Here is a 26835-nt window from a genome sequence, read left to right as displayed (position 1 = left end):
ACACTCAATATGCAAACGCCGCTCAGTCTCCACTGAGCGGTGAGATAGGGGACTCTGGCTCAGGGTCACTGGTCACCTGGCATCCCTTTTCCACACCTCACAATGCTTCATGGGGCTGGGGCTGTCAGCCTGAGCACAGGCCACCCCTAAGCAGAGGGCAGGAAGCCAGAGTGAGGAGGCCACAGAGCTAGGTCTTCCAACAGCCATGGACTGGACTTAGGACCCCAAGTGGGCTGGGCTTGGCCAGGACTGATGCTGTCCTCTTAGGGGCCAGAAAGAGATCTGAAGCCAAGAAGGTGCCAGAGGAAGCCAAGAGTTGCCATCTTGGTTCTCAGGTGGACTGCAGGGGATGGATGCAGGTCAGCTCGGGTAAGTGGGGAAGTAGAGGACCTTACCCCCAAGGAAAGACCTACAGAAGCTCACATCCCCACCAGGATCAGGCTGGCCCAGCCAGAACCCAAGGCAGAGCCTGGCCCTCCAGGTGGACCCAGCTCACTGGAGCGTCACAGGTATCTGGGGTTGGCAGCCATGTCGTAGAGGAAGCCTGGGGCTGCAGGATCACATGCATGCCCTCAGTGGGTTGGGGTCATCTAGGATTTGCTTAGGTCAGGGTTGGCTCAAATACCAGCTGGGCTTTGACAGAACTGAGACACGCGGAGGCCAACATGCCATGATAGGAGGAAGAAGGAGGAGGCTGGAACTCAACAGTGGTTGAGTGATTTGCCCAAAGTCACATAGCAGGTGAGTGGCAGACTTGCATCCAGGCCTGGCTGCTTCTAAACTGCAGGGCTGTATGCCTGTACAGGGCAAGGGGCAGCCAGGGGAAAGACAAGGGGAATCAGACAGACCCCCAAAAGGATGTGGGTACTCTGAGCAAGAGAGAAGACATCGATGAGAGCATCTAGAGAGGGTCCCTTGGGTTGGGAATGAAGCCAGCATGGAGACCCTGTATGTCACTTTGGGATTGGAGATTATGAGCTGAGGGATATGAATAGAAAGAGCAAAACTCCTTCCCTTACTGACAACTGAGACACCTCATCCCGGTGGTACAGGGACTCTGAATCCAGACCCCAGTAGTAGTTACAAGCCACATGGGATTTCTTCCATATGCAAAAACAAAACAAAGCAAAAACAAAAACAAGCCAGGCGCTGATGGCTCACGCCTGTAATCCTAAGTACAGGAGCTCTGAGCATCAGTTCAAAGCCAGCCCAGGCAGGAAAGTCTCTGAGATTCTTATCTCCGATTAACTATCAAAAGAACCAGAAGTGAGCTGTGGCTCCAAGTGGTAAAGCACTAGTCTTGAGCAGAAAGGTTCACAGACAGCACCCAGGCTCTGAGTTCAAGCCCCAGGACTGACAAAAAAAAAAAAAAGTAAAAAAATTTCTAGCAAAAGTTTCCTACTGATCTTGGATCCACTGGGTTAAAGAAAATATAGTACTAAAATGAACTTCACCTGCTCTTTTTTCCCTTTGTAAGATAGCTACCTGTGCATGTAAACGTTCCCTGCATAGCTTACATCCAAGCTGGTGGATATAACAGAAAGAAAAGGCCTGGTCACTGGCTAGATGAGAGCCGCTACAACCATTGCCATAACCAACTTCAGAACATTGCAACGTCCTCTACACACACACACACACACACACACACACACACACACACACACACACACACACACACACACACACACACACACACACACACACAATCCTCCTGTCCAATAGCAGTCACTTCCTGTTTCCTACCTCCCACCCCCAGCCTGGGGAAACTCAAAGAGTACCAAGGTGAGCTACGACATGATCGAGAGACCAGTACCAAAACATCGCTGCATAGCTCCTTTAGCAGACTGACCAACAAACACCTGCCATCACCCACTTCCCCTGCAATCTGGGTGGACTATGGTGGTTCTGTGTCCCAAGAAATTGGCAGCTTCCTACATCCTTCAACACTTGCTCTTGAAGCCTTGAGCCATCAAGACAGGAAAGGGAAGAGTCTTAGAGCCACATGAGGAAGGGCAGAGACCCAGCCGGCTGCCTGGTGTTCTTTCCTGAAGTCACCCTTCCTGCAATGGCAGACAAGACAGTGTAGAGATGAAATTTCCTCTACTCCATCTACCCTGTGCCCATTCTGCCCACCCCCACTCCCAGAGAAACAAGATTCTTCCCCCACAAAATGATAGGTCCAAAGTTCTGCCAAGACCTGGGGACCCCCCTGAGCTCCTCTAGTCTGTAGTGGACTTGCCTTCCATGCAGCAAGCCTTGCAGGATCTCTATCAGCTTCTGTACCACTGAGAACGTATCTGCTATGGCTTAACTATGTCTCTGCCTCCAGTTCATATATTAAAGTATTAACTTTCACTGTGGTTGTATTTGGAGAGCTAGGTAGGCCTTTGGGAGCTAGTTAGGTATACATGAGTTTATGAGGCTGGCATTAATGCCCTTAAGATACCAGGAAGTGCTCTCTCCTCTTCTTTCCTCCTCTCCCCTCCCCTCCCCTCTCTTTCCTCTCCCTCTCCCTTTTTCTCCCTCTCTCTCTCCTCTCCTCTCCTCTCCTCTCATCGTTTGTCTCCTCCTCCCTCCATACAGTAGGGAGAGTCTTCCCCAGAAACCAACCATCCTCGAACCTTGAACATGAACTTCCAGCCTCCAGAACTTTAAGGAAGCAAGAGCTGTTGCTTAGGCCACGTTGTCTGTGAGGTTCTGTTAGACAGCCCAAGCTGACCACGAAAGTGCCCGAGGGTCCCACTGAGGCCCAAGGGTCACGTTGTCCTGGAAAGACGGGGTGAGCTCAGACCACTTGGGGATGTCAGGCCCTGAGAACACACGGGGTCACCACGAGGATCAGCCACCCAGTGCCGTGAGTCAGAAGCTGTTTATTAGCCAGAGCACACCAGGACCAGAATATACTTGCCAAAAATGGAACTTTAAGAAATCTACAGACTTGTGTGGGCTTTTTAGGAAGATATTTTCAGCGGCTGAGACAAAGATGGTGCCTCTGACATGTCCCCAGACCTACCTACCAGATCCATCTACATAAATCCAACTCTCTTCCACCAATTAGTGCCTAACCTTAAGCTTCTTCTAGTGAAAAACAATTTCACCAACAAAGAACCTCCTGGAGGGGGTGGTATAGCTGGAAGCCAGCAATTTACTGAACAAGGCATCTCATCACCAAAGATACTAAGATGACATTACTTTCTTTCTGTCCATCATAGGCCTTAAACTCAGAGCCTGAGCTCTGAGCTCTTTGGCTCAAGGTTAGCAGTTTACTATTTGAGCCATTGCCACTTCTGGTTTTCTGGTGGTTAACTGGAGATAAGAGTTTCATAGACTTTCCTACTTGGGCTGGCTTTGAACCGAAATCCTCAAATCCCAGTGTCCTGAGTAGCTAGGATTATAATCATGAGCCAACAGCTCCCGGTGACATTACTTTCTTGACTCAGTGCCTAGGCACTGTCCCTGAGCTCTTTGGCTCAAGGCTAGTGCTCTACCACTTGAGCCACAGTGCTACTTCTGGCTTTTTCTGAGCAGTTCATTGGAGATAGGAGTCCTGGACTTTCCTGCACAGGCTGGTTTCGAACCACAATCCTCAGATCTCAGCCTCCTGAATAGCTAGGATTATAGGCGTGAGCTACCAATGCCCGGTGACATTACTATCTTAAAATAAGAAGTACCTGGACTCTTTGGGACCCAAATGTGAATCTATTTTTCTTAAATAAATGTCTTTCTGCTGGACACTGGTGGCGCACTCCAGTAATCCTAACTACTCAAGACACTGCAATTTGAGGATCATGGTTCTAAGCCATCCTGGACAGAAAAGTCCCTATGAGATTCTTATCTCCAATTAACCACTCAAAAACAGAAACTGGAGTTGTGACTCAAAGTGGTAGAACAATAGCCTTGAGCAAAAGCTCAGGGACAGAGCCCAGGTCCTGAGTTCAAGCCCCACAACTGAAAGAAAGAAGAAAAAAAAAAAGAAATTTTTCTGAGGCCCAGAATTATTGCCATACAATGTTTCCCAAGCATCTAATACCAGCAGATGCTTTTGAAAAATGTCAGCTGGGGGCTGAGCAGCATGGATCAAATGGTAGAGTACCTGTGATACTAGTACTGATAAAAAAAAATGTCAGGTGGGAGTGACCTTTAACATGGCATCTGTCTTCAGACAGAGGGAGATGTCTTCTCTGTCTTCTCCTATAGAGAATGATGGAAAGTCACCCAGGACTATCCATGTCTCAATACCAATGATGTCTAGTTGCTTCCTGGGGAAGCCTGAGTCTAAACCATCACTTTATCTGACAGATCTCCCAGGGAAAGAGCTTGAGTCAGAGCAGCCAGGAGGCCATGGGCATTCAGCATGTTCTTCAGACTCCTTGCTCAAAGAGGATGCTCTACCTGCACCCTCACCTTGCCAGGTACCGTTAACCAGTGATGGGGGGGTGGGGGAACAACCAGGCTGGTGGAGAGGGATAAATGCTCCAGGGTTGAGACATGCTACAGCACTAGGCTGGAAACTTAAACCTTGCAGGCAGCCGGTCCTGGCTCTGTCTCTTATGTGCATACGTTTCTAGACTGTGGTATGTCTCCGTTTATCCACCTGCAAGGTGAGGTGGCTGGGGCTCTACTAATGGAGCCACACCTCCACTTCCACTCTACTATTGTAGCCACAACTCCACTTCTGGCTTTGGGGGGGGGGGATTAATTGGAGATAAGAGTCTCATAGATTTTCCTGCCTAGGCTGATTTTGAACCTCAATCCTCAGATCTCAGCCTCCTGAGTAGCTAGAATTACAGGCATGAGCCACTAGCACCTAGCCTCGGTTCAGAGTTGTTGAGAGGATATGTAAGTTGGTGCATAGACGCACACAATGTTAGGAGCTGGAGAATCCAATATATGCTGGTAGAGGGAATTCTGCAGGGGTGACGGGCTGATTGAGACCTGTTCCTTCTTTAGCCAACTCCCTGTCATGCCACTCCCAACTTCTTCTCTCATCTGGAGCTATTACTTTCTCAATGAACACCAAGCACAACCTGGCTTTAGCCAGGATGAACCCATCCTGGTCTCTGTATCTGGAGGACACTGCCTCTTGCTGGGTATGGCATAGAGCAATCAATATCGCACCCACTATCTTTAAGCCTTGGGTCTGGGCTAAGGGATGGGGACTGCACAGCCCACATGACCTATACCACAGAACTCTGCTAGACAGGGCCATGAGTCCTGGCCAGTGATGGGGAGAACCCCAGCTGTTGTGTAGGGGGCAGTTTTCCAAGTGCGATATTCAGACTCCTCCTCCCTGTGGCCTGTCCTGTCACCTGCCCCGAACCAGCCCAGCCATTCTAGATGTTTGCTCCTGAAAGCTGGAAGAGCTTCATTATGGATCTGATTAAATCATAAGGAATCTCATTTCAGGCTTGCCAGAAAACAAGTTATTTTCAGCATCCGTGGGCAGCAAAAGGAGAAGAAAGTCATGAGCCGGAAGGAATGACTGCAGAAATGAGCCCATTCAGAGGAAGGCTGGTCCTATGTCTCCTTGGCACAATGTTGGGTGCCAAAGAACTTGGGAGAAGTTGTCACAAGATATTCTGGGGTTTTGTGGGTTCTTTCAGTAACAATGGGAGATTGCATTCACTCTGAAGGTTGGAGAAAGCAACTCAGAAGTTAATTAGGGTCCCCCCAAAGAGCTTTTGTCATTAAGATGGGCCCAAACCAACCCAAGTAGATATATTCAAGACTAGCTTAAGAGGTGATGAGAAGCTGGCATCCCATGGCTCACACCTTTAATCTCAGCCGCTTGGGAAGCTGAAATTTTTGGGACTAACACTGGAGGCCAGCCTGGGCAGGGAAAAAGTTCGAGACGCATTGCCAACAAAGATATGGACATAATGGTGGGTGCCTGTAATCCTAGCTACCAAGAAACATAACATAGATGCATCACACCCAGACTCACCCCAGCAGGAAACAAAACCCTACCTAAGAAACAACCATTAAAAATCAGGGTTGGAGGTGTGGCTCAGTGGTCAGAGTGATTGTTTAAGAAGCCCAAGGCTCTGAGTTTAAACACCAGTACTGCCAAGAGGGGGGAGAAGGGGGAAGACTGAAAGAGCGCCCTAATGAAGCAATTTTACGTGATGTATTATGTGGGACAGACAACCCTTGCTTTCTCCTCTGATTTACAATGAACACTGCTGGAGGAAAAAAAAGAAAGAAATCTTTCATACTAAAGTACTAATGATTATAACAACAACAAAAAAGGTTCATATGAATGACTGATAGGAAGCTGGTCTTGAGTAAACAGAAAAAAAAATGTACACATGACCTACAATGGAAGAGGTATTAACCTTGCTTCTAGCCTACTTCAACCAAAGCTAATAGAGGTAATAGTCAACATCTCCTTTGATGGCGCTTACTGCCCATCTATGAATATTCTGAGCCCCTAGTTCTCCCCAATATCATTCATCCTGCTGAAAAGATGAGGAATTAGCACTTAAAAGAGGTTGGGTAATTTGCAAAGTTTATCTGACTGCAAGCTCTTAACCTTTGGGGTCTACCACACACCCCAGAAACCCATACCTTACCTCTAAGGTCCTTCAATTTCCCATACCCCACTTACACTTTCAGAGGCTTTATTACTGAGCATGCTGCATTTGTGAATTAAAAATTCATTCCATCTGGCTGATGATTATTTTTCTATTCGTGTTTCTGTTTCAACATTGATCCAGACTTTAACCCCAATTATTGAGAGTTCAACATGACCTTAGGAAATCACACAATCCAGAGTTGTGGCTATACAGCTAATAAGCAATCAAATGAAATAAGCAAAACTGTCATTCTCCTGTACCAAAATCTGTCAAGTATATGTGTGTGTCTTCAACCCAGAGGTCTAGAGGTCCCAGAGGGAGGATCTGGTCACAGCGTTTGCCCCACCCAATAGAACTCAGACATTTTAGGGACATCAAGAGCATATCATGTCTCTGCGCAACATGACATGCTCAGAATTATCACACTGTGTTACTAGAATTCCAGCCTAAAGAAAAGGAACATCTAAAATGCATGGTAGATGATAACAATGATGACCCTTTTCAGTACGCATGCTCCTGCACAGACTCCTTCCACGCTGATGCTAAACTTGGTCATGTGATTCACTTGGCCCAATGAGACATCAGCAAACCTGATACAGGCAAGACCTTGATAACTTCTTGTGTACCTGGGCTTACCTTCCTGCAACTGAGACCATGATCTGGGATGAAAGACCACATGGAGAAAGAGACCAACGCAGGTTCACAGAGCCAAAACATTGGCTGACCCTGTAGTACCTACGGCCCTAAGCATGAACTCAGGCCAGGGCTGGGAATAGAGGCCTAGTGATAGAATGCTTGCCTAGCTGGCCAGGGACTGGTAGCTCATACCTATAATCCTAGCTACTCAGGAGGATGAGATCTGAGGATCATGGTTCAAAGCCAGCCTGGGCAGGAAAGTCCATTAAAACTCTTCTCTCCAATTAGCCTCCAGAAAACTGAAAGTGGTGCTGGGACTCAAAGTGGTAGAGCACTAGCCTTGAGCAAAAGAGTTCAAGGATAGCTCACACACACTTAGTTTAAGCCCCACAACCACCACCACCACCAACAACAACAACAAAGGAGTAAACTCAGGCAAAAAGTGTTAGTCAGCTTATTAGTTAAGTACTATGATAAAGTACCTGAGGAAAGGAACCAAAGGGAGGGGAAAAAAAGGGAAGGAAAGAGGAAAGGAAATGAAAAACAAAGGCCTGGACACTGTCTCTTAGCTTTGAACTATGATCCTCAGATCTCAGCCTCCTGAGTAGCTAGAATTATAGGCGTGAGCCACGGGCACCCAGCCTCTTAGCTTTTTTGCCCAGAACTAGTGCTCTACCACTTAAGCCACATCTCCATTTCTGGCTTTTTGCTGGCTGATTGGAGATAGAGTCTCACAGACTTTCCTGCCTGGGCTGGTTTTGAATTTTGACCCTCAGATCTCAGCCTACTGAGTATCTTGAATTACAGGTGGAAGCCACCAACACTCGACCTGGAAAGATTTATTTAGGTTCATAGTTTTAAAGGTTTTCATCCATAGCCAGCAGAAGGGCAGGGCAGAGCAAAGCTGCTCACCTTACAGGGACAAAGAAGCCGAGAGAGCGGAAAGGAAGGAAAGAGCAAGGATGAGAAACACCTTGAAGGGCACACCTCAGAGTGACCTAACTTCTTCCAACTAGGCCCCATCTCCTACAATTTCCAACCCCTCCCAATGGTCCACAATGTTATAAATTCATCCATAGATGAACCCATCGGTTAGGCTGGAGCCCGGAAGATAGAATCATTTCCCAAGAGCTCAACCACTGAACACTGCTTCGTTGGGGCAACTAAGACTTCATCACTCAAGCTGCTCCCTGATATAAGACCAGCAGCAGAACTGCCTGCTGAAGCCAAAGAATAATTGGGAAATAGTAAGCTGTTCTGAGCACTGTTTCAGGGGAGTTGTTATGCAACAAGAGCTGACAGATGAAGCACAGCGCTTCACGGTGACTCACACAGAGACCTGCCATTCCTGCCTTTGTGGTATCCAGGGAATTCAGAGGCCCTAAGCACAAACACTGTGGAGCATTTCTCTTAGAGGACTGAAAGCCTTGCCTCCATCAGATCTGAGTGTAACTTAGCTTTTCTTTTGTAAATGACAAAAGTGCCCTTGTCCTCCTCCTACTGGGCAGCTTTCATACTTCCCTCTTCACCTCTGCTCTGCAAACTCCCTGAAGTCTAACACAGTAAATAAGGCAGGGAACAGTAGCACTAGCTCTGTTGTTGGACCAAACATGGCATAGGTGAGAACATTCTAGAATTTTCTTCAGCTTCTCAAACCTTTCTCAAAACTTTCCTCTACGTGGTTGGCAGATGGTTTGGCTTTGGCCATTCTTCCCACTCTATCAGGAAGGAAACAGGTCTAAGGTAGACAGCAAGCAGGAGTAAGTCATGTCAGAAATGTTTTCAACTCTCTCAGTGAGTTCTGTAGGCTGGGACATTTCAGAGAGAGAAGCTAATGTGGTTTGGATCTGGAATGCACTCAGAGGCCATGTGTTGCAGGTTTAGTCATCAGCCTGCGGTGTTTTGGGGAGATGGTGGAACCTTGAGGAGGTGGAACCTAAGGGGAGGAAACTAGGTCATTGTGGGCAGGGGGAGGTATGGCTTTAAAGGGGACACTGGAGAATAGGAGGATCACAGTGCAGGGATACCCTTCTCTGTCCAACCTTGTTTCCCAGCTGATATGAGGTGAGCAGTCCTCCTCTCTATGATGTACTACTGTGCCACTGGAGACCCAACCATAGGGCCTAGTGACCACGCACTGAAACCTCCAAGATCAGGAGCCAAAATAAACCCCACCTTCTTTTAAGTTGTCACTGGTATTTAGTCACAACAAGGGGACTGACACGGGCTCTGTAACTCCAAAGAGTCTTTGGCAAGCCCTCTTCTATGTGTCCTTATGACACCCTGGAGAGATGCTGGCTGAGTGGTATGGAAGTTGGGATCTGGGGCCAGTGCCAAGGGAGTTTCAATTGGCTGAATTTACCCCTCTGCAAGACCTCCAGGTCAGCATTAGTTTCATGGATGACCAAACTAAACAAAGTAGTTTCCACTCCCAAAGAGGAATTTCACACTATCTAATATCATGAGGCTACTGCACAAAATCACAGCACTGGGATGACAGGAAATGAGAATCGCCTTCCATGGCAAGAGATTCATTTAAGCATGGTTCACTCATTCTGTGCCTATAAGCAGCAGACCTAGCTGGGGTGGGAATTGCAATCAGAAGGTTGTGAGGAGGTGCACAGTCATCGTGTTGGAGGGAATTATGCCGAGATGGGTCGAACTCTCCTTTCTCCATAATCAGATTATGCTTAGCAACAGGATGTAAACATTCATAGCTATTGGTCACAGTGTCCTCTCTTCTGGAAAGGACTAAATAGCAATGCTCATAAACGGTCTCCTTGCCTCCTTTCTCTGGAGCCTGTTCTTGACAAGGCCATCTTTACAACACCTCTCTCTATGGCACAGTTACATGAGTGCTGTGCCTTGACAAAACGGTTCTGCTAGACTCCGCTCCCATGTGGCCTGGCTCATTCCACTATGAAATGGAGGGTCATAGCTTGAGAACTATCAACCCAGAAAAGCTAGATGTATGCCTGTCATCCCAGCTAATGAAAATGCAAATAAGAGGATCATAGTCCAGGCAAGACCCAGGGGGAGGGGGAAGCAGACGTAAGACACTATCTGGAAAACAAAAAACAAACAAACAAACAAAATACCTAACTAAAAGTAAAAAGAACCAGAAGTATAACTCAAGTGGTAGAGAAACAATTCTGGGAACTGCTGAACCTGAGACAAAGCTGGGAAGAAAAACTTAACTGTTAGGATAGACTGGTCATAGTCATCTAACTTAGACATTTTTTTTGTAACCTATATCCCCACATGTGCTTGAAGCTGTGAGCTCCTTGAAGTTTTTAGATACATACAACCCTGCCTCCGTTAGCTTGAGTTTCTGTCACTAGTGACATTAAAAAAGTCCTAATTCATCACTTAAGAATCCAAAATTAGGGCTGGGAAGGTGGCTCAGATGCTTGCCTTGCATGCATGAGGCCTTGGGTTCGATTCCTCAGCACCACATAAGCAAAAAGAAAAAAGCTGGAAGTGGCGCTGTGACTCAAGTGGTAGAGTGCTAGCCTTGATCTGAAGAGCTGAGGGACAGCGCCCAGGCCCAGAGTTCAGGCCCCATGACCGGACGCCCCCCCCCAAAAAAAAAGAATCCAAAATTAACTGAGTAGGTGAATAATAGGCTTCTAAGTGAGCAAGATAAATTCAAATTCTTGACTTTGGAGTCAAAAGGCAAGCGTGTGTCGAGGAGAGCTCTGGGTCCTGGCGAGGTTCTGTTTCTCCAGCTAACTAAGGCTGCTTCCATGTGTGCATGTGGCATATGGAAGTGTAGCTAGCTCCCCTTTGAACAGTTTTCCTAGAAAATCAGGATGGAAAAGAGACTTCACTATTGGGAAACCAATCGAGGGAGTTTATTTTCTTACAAGTTCAGTACAAATCAGTAATAGTTATTAAAAAAAAAAAAAAGACAGAAACTTGGGCCATGCTAATCAACAAACAAAACCACAATGAGAAAAGTAACAATTGTACTCACTCTAAGTTAAGCCAGATCAGACTTTAGGAAGGATATGAAGAAAGCAGAGCATGTTCAAAAATGTCAAAGCCGCCGTGGCTCACGCCTGTAATCCTAGCTACTCAGGAGACTGAGAACTGAGGATCACGGTTCAAAGCCAGCCTGGGGGGCTGGGAAGGTGGCTCAGTGGTAGAGTGCTTGACTTGCATGCATGAGGCCCTGGGTTCAATTCCTCAGCACCACATAAGCAGAAAAAGCCTGAAGTGGCATTCTGGCTCAAGTGGTAGAGGGCTAACCTTGAGCTGAAGAGCTGAGGGACAGCAACCAGGCCCAGAGTTCAAGCCCCAAGACCGACAAAAACAAACAAACAAACAAAAGCCAGCCTGGGCAGGAAACTCTGTGAGACTCTTATCTCCAATAAACCACTCAAAAACCAGAAGTGGTGCTGTGGCTCAAGCAGTAGAGCGCTCACCTTGAGCTTAAGAGTTCAGGGAAAGCACCCAGGCCCAGAGTTCAAAAGCCCTACCACAATAAACAACAGCCATGAGTCCTCCTCTCAAGTTAATAGGACTTTCATGGGAGAAAAAAAAATAACATTCCAGCTTTCCTAAAGGATATGGAAGGATACTTTTCAGAGTCATGAGCCATGTGCCTACTTAGCAAAAATTACCAAGGTAAATTTGATCCAAATTAATTGATTCATTTCCTTATAATACCAATTAGTACTCTAAATGTTTGAAGTTCTGAAGAAAACGTGATGTGAAGAATACATATTGTGAATGACTGAAAATAACCTAGAACACATTCTTTTAAAAGAACAATTTTTTTTGTCAGTGCTGATAGCTCATAGCTGTAAACCTACCTACTCAGGAGGCTGAGGATGAGAAGATCAAAGTTCGAAGTCAGCCCAGGAAGAAAAGTTTGCAAGATTCTATTTTTAATTAACCAGCAAGAAGGCTGTACTGGAGGAATGGCTCACGTGACAGAGTGCTAGAAAGTTGAAGGAGAACATGGGGCCCTGTGTTCAAGCCATGGTATAAGTAGCAAAAGAAAAAGAGAGGAACTTGAGGAAGTCCTTGTTGAACTGTATATCAAGACTCAACAGAAACCTGAAGGATTCCAGCGTAAATGACAACTGGGTGGGTAAGGGTGAGGGTGGCATCAGAAACTTATGGGAAAGTGAAGCATGCTGGGAGCATTGATAACTCTGGAAACAAAACCAAAATGCATTGCAGAGGGATTACACATTTAACTATTTAAATGAGGCCACAAATACTTAGAAGAAAAATATAGGTTAACAGACATTGTTAGACAGGGAAAACATTGGAGTAAGAGTTCACAGGGTTTTTTCTAGAAAGGACAAGACAAGAAGTACTGTCATTGTTGCAGGCCATAGGGTTGCTTACAAAAACTCATCTGTGTCACTGTGGTTAAGCAGCCATAGGCAATATGTAAATGAGTGGATGTGGCTGTGTTCCAATAAAACTTTATTTATAAAAACAGTTGGCAGATCTGGCCTTCAGGTCATAGCTTTCTGACTCTTGCTTTAAAGGATAAAAGCATAGAACAAAATAATAGAAGGGAAAAGCTAGTATAAATAGATTTGAAACCTCGAAGCACAAAACCTATACAATAAACACACTCAGTGGTTGAATGCATGTATAACATATGGAAGACACTGAGGTTCAATGCCAGTGCTGCCAAAAACAAAAACAAAACCCAGGGGCTGAGGCCGTGGCTCAGTGGAAGAGTGCTTGCTTTGCATGCATGAGGCCCTGGGTTCGATTCTTCATCACCACATAAGCAGAAAAAGCCGGAAGTGGTGCTATGGCTCAAATGGTAGAGCGCTAGCCTTGAGCTGAAGAGCTGAGGGACAGTGCCCAGGCCCAGAGTTCAGGCCCCACGACTGACAAAAAACAAAAAACAAAAAACCACACTATAAACAAAAAGTTAATGAAAACACGACTATATATGGCAGAAAATACATGAGCCAAATCCAACAACAAAGGGTTAACATCTCCTCCTATATTGACACTCATTCTCTACTCTCAAACACATCAACATACAACCATTCAATTCAAGAAGAAAAGGAAATACATTAGTAGAAAAAAAAAATAGGTAAACCAGATGCTGGTGGCTCGCGCATGTAATCCTAGCTACTCAGGAGGCTGAGATCTAAGGATTAAGGTTTGAAGCTAGCCCAGGCAGAAAAGACTGAGACTTTTATCTCCAATGAACACCAAACAACCAGAAGTGGAGGTGTGGCTCATGTGGCAAGGTACCAACCTTTTCAAGGAGGAAAAAGCCAAGTTGAGACTATCAGGCTGAGTTCAAGCCTTAGTCACACACACACACACACACACACACACACACACACACACACACACACACACACACACACACACACACACACACACACACACACACACACACACACACACACACACACACACACAGATCTTAAAAAGTAAAACACAAGACAATTCACTATTTTTTGTTTTGAAAAAAAAATCATGACTTTTTATAAAAATACTTCTGTGAGCATGTGGTATCTTTGAAACATGTCCACAAATTCCTCCTTCAGGAGATGGGGCGTCCTCCCTCCCCTCGAGTGTGGGCTGCACCAAATGAGTCATGTCTCCCGAGCAGAACAGGGTACGTGATTTCCAAGGTCACAAGGTCATCTCAGCTTCCTGTACCCCTTCCCTCACTCTCTGTACTGCCCCCTGCCCCGCCATGCTGAGAGGCTCATGTGGGCTGAATTGAGGTCTCCTGTCAAGAGTCAGGTCAACACACTTTCTTGAAAGTGGGGTAAGCATAGCATATGAGAGTATGATCCAGAACTGCCCAGCTAAGCTGCTGTTACACAGGAATAGACAATTAGTTTAACGGATAATGAGTTTATTATTCTAACATAGTGAATGTCTTAATTCCTCAATTTTAACTCTCTCTCTCTCTCCATGTTTGTTCTTTTTTTTTTTTTTTTTTTTTGGGGTCCGGTCGTGGGGCCTGAACTCTGGGCCTAGGCGCTGTCCCTCAGCTCTTCAGCTCAAGGCTAGCACTCTACCACTTGAGCCACAGCGCCACTTCCGGCTTTTTTCTTTTTGCTTATGTGATGCTGAGGAATTGAACCCAGGGCCTTGAGCATGCAAGGCAAGCGCTCTACCACTGAGCCACCTTCCCAGCCCGCATGTTTGTTCTTTCTGTTTGGTTTTCCTTTTTTCTTTTTGAGTACTATTACTGGGCCTTGAACTCAGAGGCTGGCACTATCCCTGAGCTCTTTTTGCTCTCGGCCAGCACTCTACCACTTGAGCCACAGCTCCACATTTGGCTTTTTGGAAGTTAATTGGAGATGAGTCTCATGGACTTTCCTGCCTGGGCTGGCTTCGAACCTCCTTGCTCAGATCTCACCCTCCTGAGTATCTAGGATTAGAGATGTGGCCACTGACGCCTGGCTCTCTCAGTGTTTTGAAGACATGTTTCCTATGTAGCTCAGCCTGGCTTCCAACTCACAATGTAGCCCAGGCTAGCCTCAAACCCAACCATGATCCTCCTGCCTCAGCCTCCTGAGTGCTGAGATTATAGGTATGTATCACCATGGCCAGCTTAAATTTTACCTTCTCAATATTTTCCTTTTCTTTCTTCTATACTTTTAAATCTTTCTACAAGGATGAATTGTGTGTGTGTGTGTGTGTGTGTGTGTATGTGTGTGTGTGTGTGTGTGTGTATGTGTGTGTGTGTGTGTGCGCGCGCACACACGCACGCATGCATGTACATGTGCCAGTCCTGAAGCTTGAACTCAGGGCCTGGTTGCTGGGCTTGAACTCGGCCTGGTTGCTGTCCCTGAGGTTTTTTGTTGTTGTTGTTTTGTTTTCTGCTTACAGCTGGGGCTCTGTGACTTGAGTCACAGGTCCACTTCCAGCTTTGTGGTGATTAACTGGAGGTAAGAGTCTCGTGGACCTTTCTGGCCAGGCTGGCTTTTACAATCCTCAGCTCTCAGCCTCCTAACAGTAGCTAGGACTATAGGCATGAGCCAATGGCACCTGGCAAGGATGAATTATTTTTATAACACAAAGAAAAGCAACTTTTCTTTCTAAAAATCACTGAAAGTCAAAACTAGACAAGCCTGTAGTCTGAGCAGTGTCTGGCAGGTGCCTGTAGCAAAGTCTGAACTACTGTGGACCGGGTCCTAGCACCCCAGCCAACCTCAGCTAGCATCGCCCTTCCCCCTGTTTTACATAGTAGGTTTCACTTAAGTTAAAGTTTCCACTGCTTCAGAAAAGAGAGTGTGAAAATCTTTACAAGAAAATAAGACTTAAGAGCTAACTTTAGTACCCAAGATTCACTCACCCTTTTTGGTGACTGAAGGTTCCATAACAAAACTATTAAAAATATATTGGTGGGGTTCCTGTGGCCCTGAGAAGAAGCAACTGTGGTGGCTGTCTGCAAGACCCCAAAACGAGGACCCCCAAAACTGACAAAAAAAATAAAGCTAGAGGGTGGTAATGGACATATAACTCATATAGCTCTGTAAATAGCCTGAACAACTACTGAGCTGTACACTTAAAAGGTACAAATCTCATGATACATTATATAAATTAAACTCTAGGTTCTTTCTTTTAGAAATAGGGTGAACTCCTCCATCTAATTTCAAGGAATGTCTGTGGGGATTAAGGAAAATCGCATACACAGAGCAGGTGCCCTGGCACAAAGCAAGCACCTGATAAATAATCATGAAGACAGCATTATTATATAATCTTATTACCATGTACTAATAAGAGATTATGTGAATGCAGATAATACAGAAATAACCATTTCTATCACAGGTCTACTTATCACACCATCTGAACACTGACCAACTCCAATGAACCTCTCTGCCATCTTGTGGGGCCAGTATGCTATGGTCACGCTCATTTACAAGTGGGGAAACAGAGGCCCCAAGACGTCAAGTAACTTCCTTGAGAGTGCACAGCTAGCAAACACTGGCACTGGGATTTGGATCTTGGAGAATGGACTAGCTACAGTCCAACTCCTGGCCCAGACACCATCCTACCTCTCAATGAACATCAGATACATATTGCGTTTTTTCCTCTAAGCATCTCATTGGTGGCTCACCATGCCACACCCAGCCCTGAAGAGCTAGAGGTGGCAGTCCGGGGCTTGTTCCAGAAGGACCTTCACAAGCAGAGCTGAGAGGGTAGGAGGGAAGAGAGAGCCAGCAGGAGCTAGGCTAGAGCTGCCTGGAGAAAGGAGAGTCCAAGCTGTACAGATGGGGTTCAGGCAGGTCTGAGGTCAAGCCCGTGAGTCTAAAGGCAATGCAGGGCCAGAGAAGGAAGCTGTGAGTTCCCCAATACTGCCTTTCTCTGGGGAACAGCTCACACTCCCCAGGCAGGTGGGGAAGGTTGACTCAGAAGATGCTATGAGCTCAGGGGAACGGGGGAGCAGCCGCCCCCGGCTCCCACTCCACTGTGAGCTAACACCTCAGCAGCCACCCCACCAGCTTCACCAACAAGCAGAAAGCCAGTCTCAGCCAGCTCAGAGCAGTGGGCTCTGATGCGCTGTCAGGAAGATTAGGGCAGGACCCACCCCCAGTCCATGCACGGGGACCCCAGAGGCACATTTCATCCCATCTCCACAGCATGCTGCAGAACGCCGTGTTCTGTCCTCCAGCCTCCTGCTACTATCCCCACAGCCAGCAGCACCAGTCTATGAGTCTACCACTTCAATCCCTCCAGCAGCCCCCGTTTTCTCACATCTGGTCTACACAACTATTTGCATGGGTGCACAAAACGTTCATGGTTAGCAAAAACTACTGGAAAATAAATCAATAAAGACCTACTAAAAGCTAGGCGCTGGTGGCTCATACGTGTAATCCCAGCTACTCAGGAGGCTGCGAACTGAGGATCACAGTTCAAAGCCAGCCCAGGCAGGAAGTTCGTGGAACCACCAAAAAGAAGTGCAGCTGTGGCTCAAGCGGTAGAGGATGGCCTTGAATTAAAAAAAAACTCAGGGACAGCACCCAGGCCCTGAGTTCAAGCCCCAGGACCAGCACCAAACTAAACAACAATGCAGATATATTGCATTGTATGTGTACTGACCAGAAGATATTTTGAAGACATTCTGTTGTGTGAAAAGAAAGAAAACTTTAAACTAGTATGTCTAGGTTTCCAATATGTCATCATTTAGGTAAAATCTCAAAGGAAAAAAAAACTCTATATTTCTTCAAATTCATAAATACAAAAGTAAATGAGGGAAATGTCTGAATGGTTAAAAAAAAACCAAACCAGCAAGCAATGACCATAGAAAAGAGAGAGAGAGAGAGAGAGAGAGAGAGAGAGAGAGAGAGGAAGAGAGAAGAGAAGAGAAGGGAGGAAGGGAGAAAATGAAGGAGGGTCTAAAGAAGGAGGGAAGGAGTAAGGCAAGGAGGGAGGGAAGAAGGGAAGAAAGGAGGGAGACTAGGAGGGAGGGAGGGAAAGACCTATGTTGATTTTTTCTAAGAATGCATTTGTTTATTTTTGAGTTTTTTAAAACATTAAAGTCGGGCTGGGAAGGTGGCTCAGTGGTAGAGCGCTTGCCTTGTATGCATGAGGCCCTGGGTTCGATTCCTCAGCACCACCTAAGCAGAAAAGGCCAGTAGTGGCGCTGTGGCTCAAATGGTAGAGTGCTAGCCTTGAGCTGAAGAGCTGAGGGACAGCGCCCAGGCCCAGAGTTCAGGCCCCATGACCAGACCCAAAAAATAAATAAATAAACAAAACATTAAAGTCTGTAAAAACAACAACAACACACGTTTTTTAAGGAAGAAAAAAGTAAAAAATACCACTGCTCTGCCACAGGACTCAGAGTTGTCCCATGCAAGATCTGCTCAAGTTCTCGCCACACCTGCTTCCAAGCAGATAAGCAAGCAGTCAGGGCTCTATTTTACACAACTGAAAATCTAGACCCAAGGAACTGTCAGGGAGCAAAGTAGGACTTGCAGCCTGAGTGACACTTGTCCTTGAACTCCAAGCCCAGAGCTTAGAGTTATGTGCCCCAGGGCAAGCAACAGTCCCTGAGAGATGGGGCCTGCTCCAGGAGAGCCTGCTCCCAGCGCCCTGGGGAGAGGAGACGGGACTTTGTAAGGGAAGAAGGAAGTAAACCAGGAATGGAGAATGGAGAGAGAAGATAACCACCCCCCCATCTCCACCCCCATTCAAAATTACACCTCATCATGAGCCGCCCCCTGAATGACAAGGGACTGCCACATCATTCGTCTCTCAGCAAGCCACACGTGGGAATGAGCCGTCCCAGGACGTCACACCTCTGGGCTGAGCTGTTTGCAGCTAGTGGATCTGTGAAGCAAGATTGCTCATTTCTTACAGCCCTGTGATTCCAGCATGAAAAGGAACAGGCTTTCAAGAAGGTTCTAGAAAGCCAAAGGGCAAGGCCAAGCCTGATTAGGTGTTCTGCTTGGAAAGGCATGGGACCAGAGTTCGGGATTGGGGATTTCTTTCAGAGTTGGAAATAAACACACACGCACGCACAAGAGGAAAGGTCTTAGCTGGACACCAGGAGCTCACACTTGTAATCCTAGCTACTATAGATGGCTGAGATCTGAAGATCATGGTTCAAAGCCAGCCTGGGCAGAAAAATCCACAAGATATTTATCTCTGATTAACCAGCCAAAAGCTGGAAGTGGCGGTATGACTCAATTGGTAGAGGACCAACCTTGAGTAGTAAAAGCCAAGCAAGAGTGGAAGGTCCTGAGTTCAAGTCCCAATACTGGATTAAAGAAGAAGAAGGAGGAGGAGGAAGAAGAAGAGGAAGAAGGAGAAGAAGGAAGAAGAAGGAGGAGGAGGAAGAGGAGGAGGAGGAAGAGACATCTCAAGAATGGAACCTAGGGGGTTAGGAAGGTGGCTCAGTGGTAGAGTGTTTGCCTTGCATGCATGAGGCCCTGGGTTCGATTCCTCAGCACCACATAAGCAAAAAGAAAAAAGCCGGAAGTGGCGCTGTGGCTCAAGTGGTAGAGTGCTAGCCTTAAGCTGAAGAGCTGAGGGACAGCGCCCAGGCCCAGAGTTCAGGCCCCACGACCGGACCCAAAAACAAGAAGAAGAAGAAGAATGGAACCTAGGGCTGGGAAGGTGGCTCAGTGGTAGAGTGCTTGCTTTGCATGCATGAGGCCCTGGGTTCGATTCCTCAGCACCACATAAGCAGAAAAAGCCAGAAGTGGTGCTGTGGCTCAAGTGGTAGAGTGCTAGCCTTGAGCTGAAGAGCTGAGAGACAGCGCCCAGGCCCAGAGTTCAGGCCCACGACCGGACCCCCCCCCAAAAAAAGAATGGAACCTAAGTGTCAATAACAGATTTGAGTCACACACACACACACACACACACACACACACACACAGGCTGAAGGCAATTTCTTTAAGATAAGATCTCTTCACTAAGTAGCCCAAGCTGTTCTCAAAATCACCATCCTCCAACCTCAGCATCCCAGGTCCTAGGACTACAGGCAGGTAGTACTAGGTCCCCCATAAAGGTCATTTTCTGTTGTGTTTTGAGCACACTTGAGCCTTGCCTGCACCCTATGACACAAAAAAGTATGGACTTTTCTACTTATGTCATCACACAGGCTTTCAACACATTTCCAATTTTGGAACATGTCAAAATCCCAGAGTTAGGGATGCTCAGCCTGTAAAATCCAGTGCCCTCACTATAGATGCCACCTCTTCCCAGTCGGTCCTTCCATGGGCTGTGTTAGCATCAAGTGCTTGCAGAGTATGCCCAGGAGCTCAGGAAACAACTGGGCTACTCCAGAGACAACAGAAAGCCTAACATTCAGGGATAGGCCAAAGCCTAAGGCGGGTAGGGGGAAAGATGGAAGGAATGTGCACAGACTTCAGCTCCAATGTGCCCTTGGCGCATGCCCACAAAGGAAGGCTTTGGTTAAATCATCCCCCTTTCATCTTGAAACAAGAATCAAATGTGCAGAGCCAGGGTGCTCCAGACCCAAGCTTGGATGCTGGGAGCTCAGATCCTGCTCTACCAACTTGGGCCAGGTTCTAAACTTCTCTGAGTCTCAGTATCATATGGATGTCAGCATCCAGACCACAGGACACATAAGATAATGTAATGAGATAAAAATTAACAAGAATAGCCGGGCGCTGGTGGCTCACGCCTGTAATCCTAGCTACTCAGGAGGCTGAGATCTGAGGATCGCGGTTCAAAGCCAGCCCGGGCAGGAGAGACTGTGAGACTCCTATCTCCAATAAACCACCAGAAAACCGGAAGTGGCACTGTAGCTCAAGTGGTAGAGCGCTCGCCTTGAGCTGAAGAGCTGAGGGACAGCATCCAGGCCCAGAGTTCAAGCCCCACGACCGACAAAAAAAAAAAAAATTAATAAGAATAGAATATCCATACAGTCTGAAAACAGACCATATGGAAAATATAATTCACTCATGTTATAGAGTAAAAATGTCATAGGTAACATGTATGTGTCTGTTCCCAAACTTTATAGACATCATAGGATAATATCAATTAGGAATCTAATAAAATAAAAATACTAATAGTATGACAAAACATATTAATGACTACTTCGTTTCACAAAGGACTATGTCTAAGAAAACTTCACAGGTATGATTTAACCACTCCCTAATATCATGAAAGTTGCATCAAAGATTAGTAAAATCAGACAGGGCTAGGGGTGGTGCTTAATGTTTAGCATGTATAAGGCTCTGTGTTCATTCCCCTTCACTAAAGGAGAAATAAGAACAGCATACACAGAGAGTAGGGAATGAAGATTTGCACAGAGGAAGGGCTTAAGAAATGTAAGATCCTAGGGCTGGACGTGATGGTACACACTTGTAATCTCAGCTTCAAAGGAGGTACAAGAAGGAGGATCACTGTCTGAGGATGTGTAGAAAAAGTTATATCCTATAGGAAAAGTAATTAAAGCAAAAAAAAAAAAAAGGGGGGGGGTGGCTAGGGACATAGCTCTGAGTTTGGTTCCATCAAAATGAAAACTGTTGGTGGCTTATGCCTGTAATCCTAACTACTGAGTAGTTAGGAACTGAGATTTGATCACAGCTGGAAACCAGCCCAGGCAGGAAAAGTCCATGAGACTCTTATCTGTAATAAATTACAGAAGAAAAAAAAAAGCCAGAAGTGGAGCTGTGGCTCAAGTGGTAGAACACTAGCCTTGAGCAAAAGCAGCTCAGGGACAGCAACTAGGCCCTGAGCTCAAGGCCCCAGGACCAACAAAACAAACGAAAACATAAATGCAAGATCCCAGGAGCATCTAGCACTTAGAGGAAGGAAATCAGATCCAATTGTTCATTACTCTGGTCTAGAGCAGCACTTTGCAGGAAGTAGGCTGTCGTAAATATTGGTGGGTGGGAAAGCAAATTATTATGATATTCATTAGCCAAAGGCTGAATTCCTTGTTTCCAACAACAACAAAGTCTAAGATAAAGCCAAAGCTTTTCCTAAGAGAAAGAACATCCTCCTCCTGAGATGGGTTGGGCTACTGTTCAGTTAACTCGCCCCAGAACTGGAGAGAGGAGCTACAGACTACCCGCCTGGCACCCTACCTGCAAGCACATAAATCCCTGGCGCTGGTGCGCATGCGCAAAACGGAACCTACCCGGAACGCAAGCTTATGAAGGGAACAGCCTTGGCCCCAGTGTGCATGCGCATGGAGAAGCCTCCCTGGCCCGAGTGCGCAACCGCTCATGAGTCCATGGCGCTGGTGTGCATGCGCACAAGGAGACCTACCTGGAACGCAAGCTCGTGCCAGGGGACCGCCTTGACACCAGTGCGCATGTGCATGGAGCGGCGGCCTCCCTGGCATCGGTGGGTGCCCGTGCGCACGGACAGACCTACCTTCCTCTGCGTCGTTCCTCAGCGAGGCTTCCAGCAGCGCCACCCCGGCCTCGAAGGACACCTTCTTGCGGCGGCCACCTGCACTGCGCTTCCTCTCATGCTTGCGCTTGCGGTGCTGCAGGTCCTGCTCATACTGCGCCCACTTCTTCAGCTGCTGTGCCCGGCGCTTCTGGGCAGCACGCAGGCGCTCCAGCGTGGGCACCTTCTCCAGCAGCTGCAGCTCGGTCAGCAGGTCCACGTGGCTGGCCATGGCCGGAGCCTCCCCTCACCTGGCTGGGGCTAGCACGGTGCGCCCGGGGCCATGGGAGCATGCGGACTGCGGAGGGGCTGGGGCCTCATGGTGGGGCCTGTGGCAGGGAGAGAGATGGAGACACTGGTCAGGCTCGGAAACTCCTGATTATGTCACCCTGCTGCCTGGGGTTCGAAACCCTTTGCTGAATGTTTGCTTTCCATTGCTCCTGGGACAAATGTTTGCAGTGGCCCAGAGGAATCCGTGAGGTCTGGCTGCCCTGGGTCGTATTTCAAGGACACCATAGCCCCAGCCATCTAGTGGCTACCATATTGGACAGCATAGCTAGAGAACATCATTCTAGAAAGTTCTGTGGGATAGTGGAAGGTATCCACCTCTCCATCCACAAACACCTATCAGGTACCATGCCTTTCCAGCAAGCTTTAAAGACCCCCTTTACTGGCTTCAGTATGTGGATGCCGGAACCAGAGGGGTACTTGGGGCTCAAAGCAACGTGGAGGCTGCATGACCCAAATCCAGCTACTCTGGGGGGCATCCAAATAGAAGCCAAGTCTTCAGAAATAGGAAGTCTCTGACCCTTCTACAGAAGCTCTTTGTTTGCTCATTATGGGATATATCGTTATGGGGCTGGGACAGAAAGGAAGCAGAGGGTATAACACCCTCCTGTTGTGTTCTCCAAGAATGGCCTGGAAGCCCTGTGGGGAATCCTCAAGACTTTGCAAGGGCCTCAAGGTTAAAACTTTGCAGAAAATAGACTGAGATGCTATGATTATGCTACTCTGATTATCTCAGAGGGACACAGTGGGTCCAAAGCTATGGATAGGTGACATTGCCACCGATTAAATGTAGAAATAGTTAAGAATGCAGTTAAGAGGCCTAACAGAAAGAAACCTGTGCTGGATGCAGGTGGCTCATACCTGTAATCCTAACTATTCAGGAGGCTGAGATCTGAGGATCTTGGTTCAAAGCCATCTTGGGCAGACAAATCCCCAAGAATTTTGTCTCCCATTAACCATCAAAAAGCTGAGCCAGCACTGGTGTCTCACCCCTGTAATCCTAGCTACTCCGAAGGCTGAGATCTGAGATTGGGGGTTGAAGCCATCCCAGGTAAGAAAGTCCATGAAACTCTTATCTCCAGTTGACCAACAGAAAAACAGAAGTGGAGCTCAAAGTAGTAGAGCACTAGCCTTGAACAAAAAAAAGCTCAGGCCCTAAGTTCAAGCCCCATGACCAAAAGGAAAGAGAAAAAGCTGGAAGTGAAAGTGTGGTTCAAGGGATAAAAAAAAAAAAACAGCTTTGAGCAGAAAAGCCAACCAAGAACATGAGGCTCTATGTCCAAGCCCCAGTATCAATATGTGCACATGTACACACACATACACATGAAGAAATTTACAAAATTTTTAGACAATGCCTATTTTCTTGCTATTTTTTATTTTAGAAAACACTTGTTTTTCCAGCAAAATGTCACATTTTGTTATAACAAGCAACAGGTGTATTGTTTCAAAGGAATTAGAACAATTTTAAACATTTCCAGCATTCACATATGGCAAATACTGACAGAGATAAAAATCTTTGGGATCCTCGAGTTAAAGGGATAAAAAGATCCCTAGACCAAAAAGTAACTACTAAACCTCTGGGGCCTAGAAAAACCTTAATTGAGGTTTTACTCGCTCCTTGGGAAAACTCCTAAAAGAAAAAGATACACATTTCTTCCTTTCATGAATCTCCCAACTCGAGGTCAGGAAAATTCCAGAGTCTGAAGCCAGCTTCATGGGCACAGACTGTGTGGGCTGTCAGATGCAAAGCTGGGGGCGGAGCAGAATAAGAGGGTCTGAGGACAACCACTTGAGTTCCTCTAAGTCAGTTGCCCACACACATAATGCTCTGTCACCTCCCAGGATTTACAAGACTTACAGGACTAAAGAGCTGGCCAAAAAAGTCAGGCTCCCAAAAGCAACGAGATAGAAGGTGGAGAAAAGAAGGGCAGGGAGGGAAGGAGGAATACAACACGTGTTACCCAGCAGGCCAAGCTGGCTGTAGGCTGACCCACATAGGGAAAGGTGGGCCTTTTCTAAGAGGATCGGGATCACCCTGAACTTCAACAAGCAGTCCTAAATCTCCTGTGTCCTCTGCTTCCTCTCACCTTCTCCATCTGGGCTGCCCTTCCCCAGAAAGCTAAAGCCCAGGGTTCCACTTTAGTTTGGACCCTCAGAATATACTGGTCCTGAGACTGGAAGGGTAAACCAGAAGATGGGAGAGAAGTTGGTTTGACCATATCACAGGGTTCAAAGGTCCAGAGGTCTGAATGGGTCTGCCTGAAGTCATTAATAATCCAGTCACAAGTCAGCGGGAGAGAGGCTCACCAGCTGTCTCTGGCCTTTTGTTCATTATGATTTTTGTTTTCAGTCCTATTAACTTCTTATTCTGAGATCATTATAGAGTCACATTTTGTTGTGAACATATAATACAGAGATTCCAGCACACTTTCTTTGGTGAACTCCAAAGGCAACATCACGAAAGTTACTGTGTGGTGTGGCGGGCAGGAACGTGACCACATCACCATCTGCCAAGCTCATTTCCATTTCCCCCACGTTTAGCGGTATTCTGCCTTGAATATTTACTGGGCTCTACCCACCTGTTGCCACCACAGTCAAATGCTAATAGTTCATTGCCACTGGAGCCACCAGAACAATCCTCATCTCAAAGCACCCTCATCCACTCCAGCCCCTTACCCTTGGTGATCACTAAGCTGTCTCCTATTGTTAGCTTTCTGCCATCTCAGAAAAACAAAAACAGAGACGGGAAGGTGGCTTAGTGGTAGAGTGTTTGCCTGGCACTCATGAAGCCCTGGGTTTGATTCCTCAGTACTACATAAACAGAAAAAGCCAGAAGTGGCACTGTGGCTCAAGTGGTAGAGTGCTAGCCTTGAGCAAAAGAAGCTCAGGGACAGTGCCCGGGCCCTAAGTTCAAGCCCCAGGACTGGCGGAGGGGAGGAGGGGAATCATCCTTGTATCAACAGACTCCACTAGCAGGTAACCTGAGTCTTGGCTTTTCCTACTCCCTGTCATTCCTTTCACAACTCCTCTCAGCTGTCTTGTGAATCAGTTCATGCCTTCACTGCCCAGCAATGTTCCATTGTGCAGGGGAGCTGCACAATGTTCTTCAGTCATTTGTCCACTGAACAACATGGGGGTGGTTTCCGGTTTGGGGGTATGGCATTCATGGACAAGTATCTATGTGACTGTAAATGTTCATTTCTCAATATAAATACCCAAGTACAACCATAGGATCGTCTTCTAATTACTTGCTTTATTTAAAAGGAGACTACCAAGCCACCGGTGACTCTCACCTGTAATCTATTACCCAGGAGGCTGAGATCTAGAAGACTGAAGTTGGAGACCAGCCTTGAACAGAAAAGTTTGCTAGATTCCATCTCTAAATAACCAGCATAAAATATAGCCAGGAGGCAAGGCTCAAGTAGTAGAACATCTGTCAAGGCTCTGAATTCAAACCCCAATACTGCAAAAAAAAAAAAGTGCCAACCTGTTCTCCATAGGGACAGAACCTGTTTCTGTCCCTTCTAACCAGGAGTGAGTCGTCTACCTTTGCTGCCAACATTCCCTCTTGTCTTGGCTTTGTATTTCTGGCTGCTTTTTTAGAAGAATCCTAAAGAGAGCTGGGAAGATGGCTCAGTAGTAGAGCGCTTGCCTTGCATGCATGAGGCCCTGGGTTTGATTCCTCAGCACCACATAAGCAGAAAAAGCCAGAAGTGGTGCTGTGGCCCAAGTGGTAGAGCACTAGCCTTGAGCTGAAGAGCTGAGGGACAGCGCCCAGGCCCAGAGGTCAGACCCCACAACTGGCCAAAAAAAGAATTCTAAAGAGTTGGATGTTCACCCTCGCAGTTTCGTGGTGACAGTCAGAGCCCCTAGATTAGAGAAGCACATACTTATTGAGTCTTACCTTCTCAAGGGAGCAGAACTTTCGTAAAGGCTTGCCCTGAGACCCACTCTGATTCAGAGATCAGCCCTGCCTTCTGGAAAGCCCCTGGCTGGCTGTCAGCCAATAAAGCAATGCACCCAATGAACTTTACATTGTTATCTGTTACCTCTCCCCATCCTCCAACATCCCACAGGTGGAAGACAAAGAGCAGGCCTAGCTGGGTTTATGAGGAAAGGATTTCCAGAATAGAAGACAAATGATCCGAACCTCGAAAGATTGAGGAGTTTGCTGGGTGCGAGAAATGGGGAGCTGAGAGGGGTCCTGTTCAAAGGCATGCAGTGGGGCTGATCTCTGTGGAGAAAGTTCTAGAAATCAACACATACAACTATAACCTGCTAGAGACAGCAATGTCTGGACCAAAGGCATCAGGAAGTCTGAGGGCTCAGTACTGAGCACCAGTGGCTGTGCCAGACTCAACCAAAACCCTCTGCAACCAGCACCACCTTCAGTGGTTGGTCTGGTTTGAGTCCACACCACGTCTAACTTGGAGATTTTTATATCCAACATTGAGTATTCATCCTTCCTTTCTTTTTTCTTTCTTTCCTTTATTCTTCCTTTCTTTTTTCC

At 46.8% G+C, this 26835-nt stretch overlaps 1 protein-coding gene and 1 long non-coding RNA gene across 3 annotated transcripts in view; one reads left to right on the top strand and one right to left on the bottom strand.

Moving 5' to 3' along the window:
- Positions 1-26835, bottom strand: part of Ppp1r16b (protein phosphatase 1 regulatory subunit 16B) — a 92993-nt gene that overhangs the window by 42257 nt on the left and 23901 nt on the right. For both annotated transcript variants that reach the window (XM_042694266.1, XM_042694267.1), the window contains one exon: positions 22020-22366. In XM_042694266.1, coding sequence (XP_042550200.1) covers positions 22020-22269 — 250 coding nt within the window. In that variant the 5' untranslated portion in view covers positions 22270-22366. The remainder of the gene's footprint in view (positions 1-22019; positions 22367-26835) is intronic.
- LOC122120169 lies at positions 262-6625 on the top strand. Its single transcript, XR_006149675.1, has 3 exons — positions 262-369; positions 4300-4412; positions 5407-6625. It is a non-coding gene; the product is annotated as an uncharacterized LOC122120169 (long non-coding RNA).

Source organism: Dipodomys spectabilis, unplaced genomic scaffold (genome assembly GCF_019054845.1).
Source record: "Dipodomys spectabilis isolate Male_0828 unplaced genomic scaffold, ASM1905484v1 ptg000175l, whole genome shotgun sequence".
Classification (NCBI taxonomy): domain Eukaryota; kingdom Metazoa; phylum Chordata; class Mammalia; order Rodentia; family Heteromyidae; genus Dipodomys; species Dipodomys spectabilis.
The sequence above is the reverse complement of the archived record's forward strand: the minus strand, read 5'-3'. Positions and strand labels throughout refer to the sequence as shown.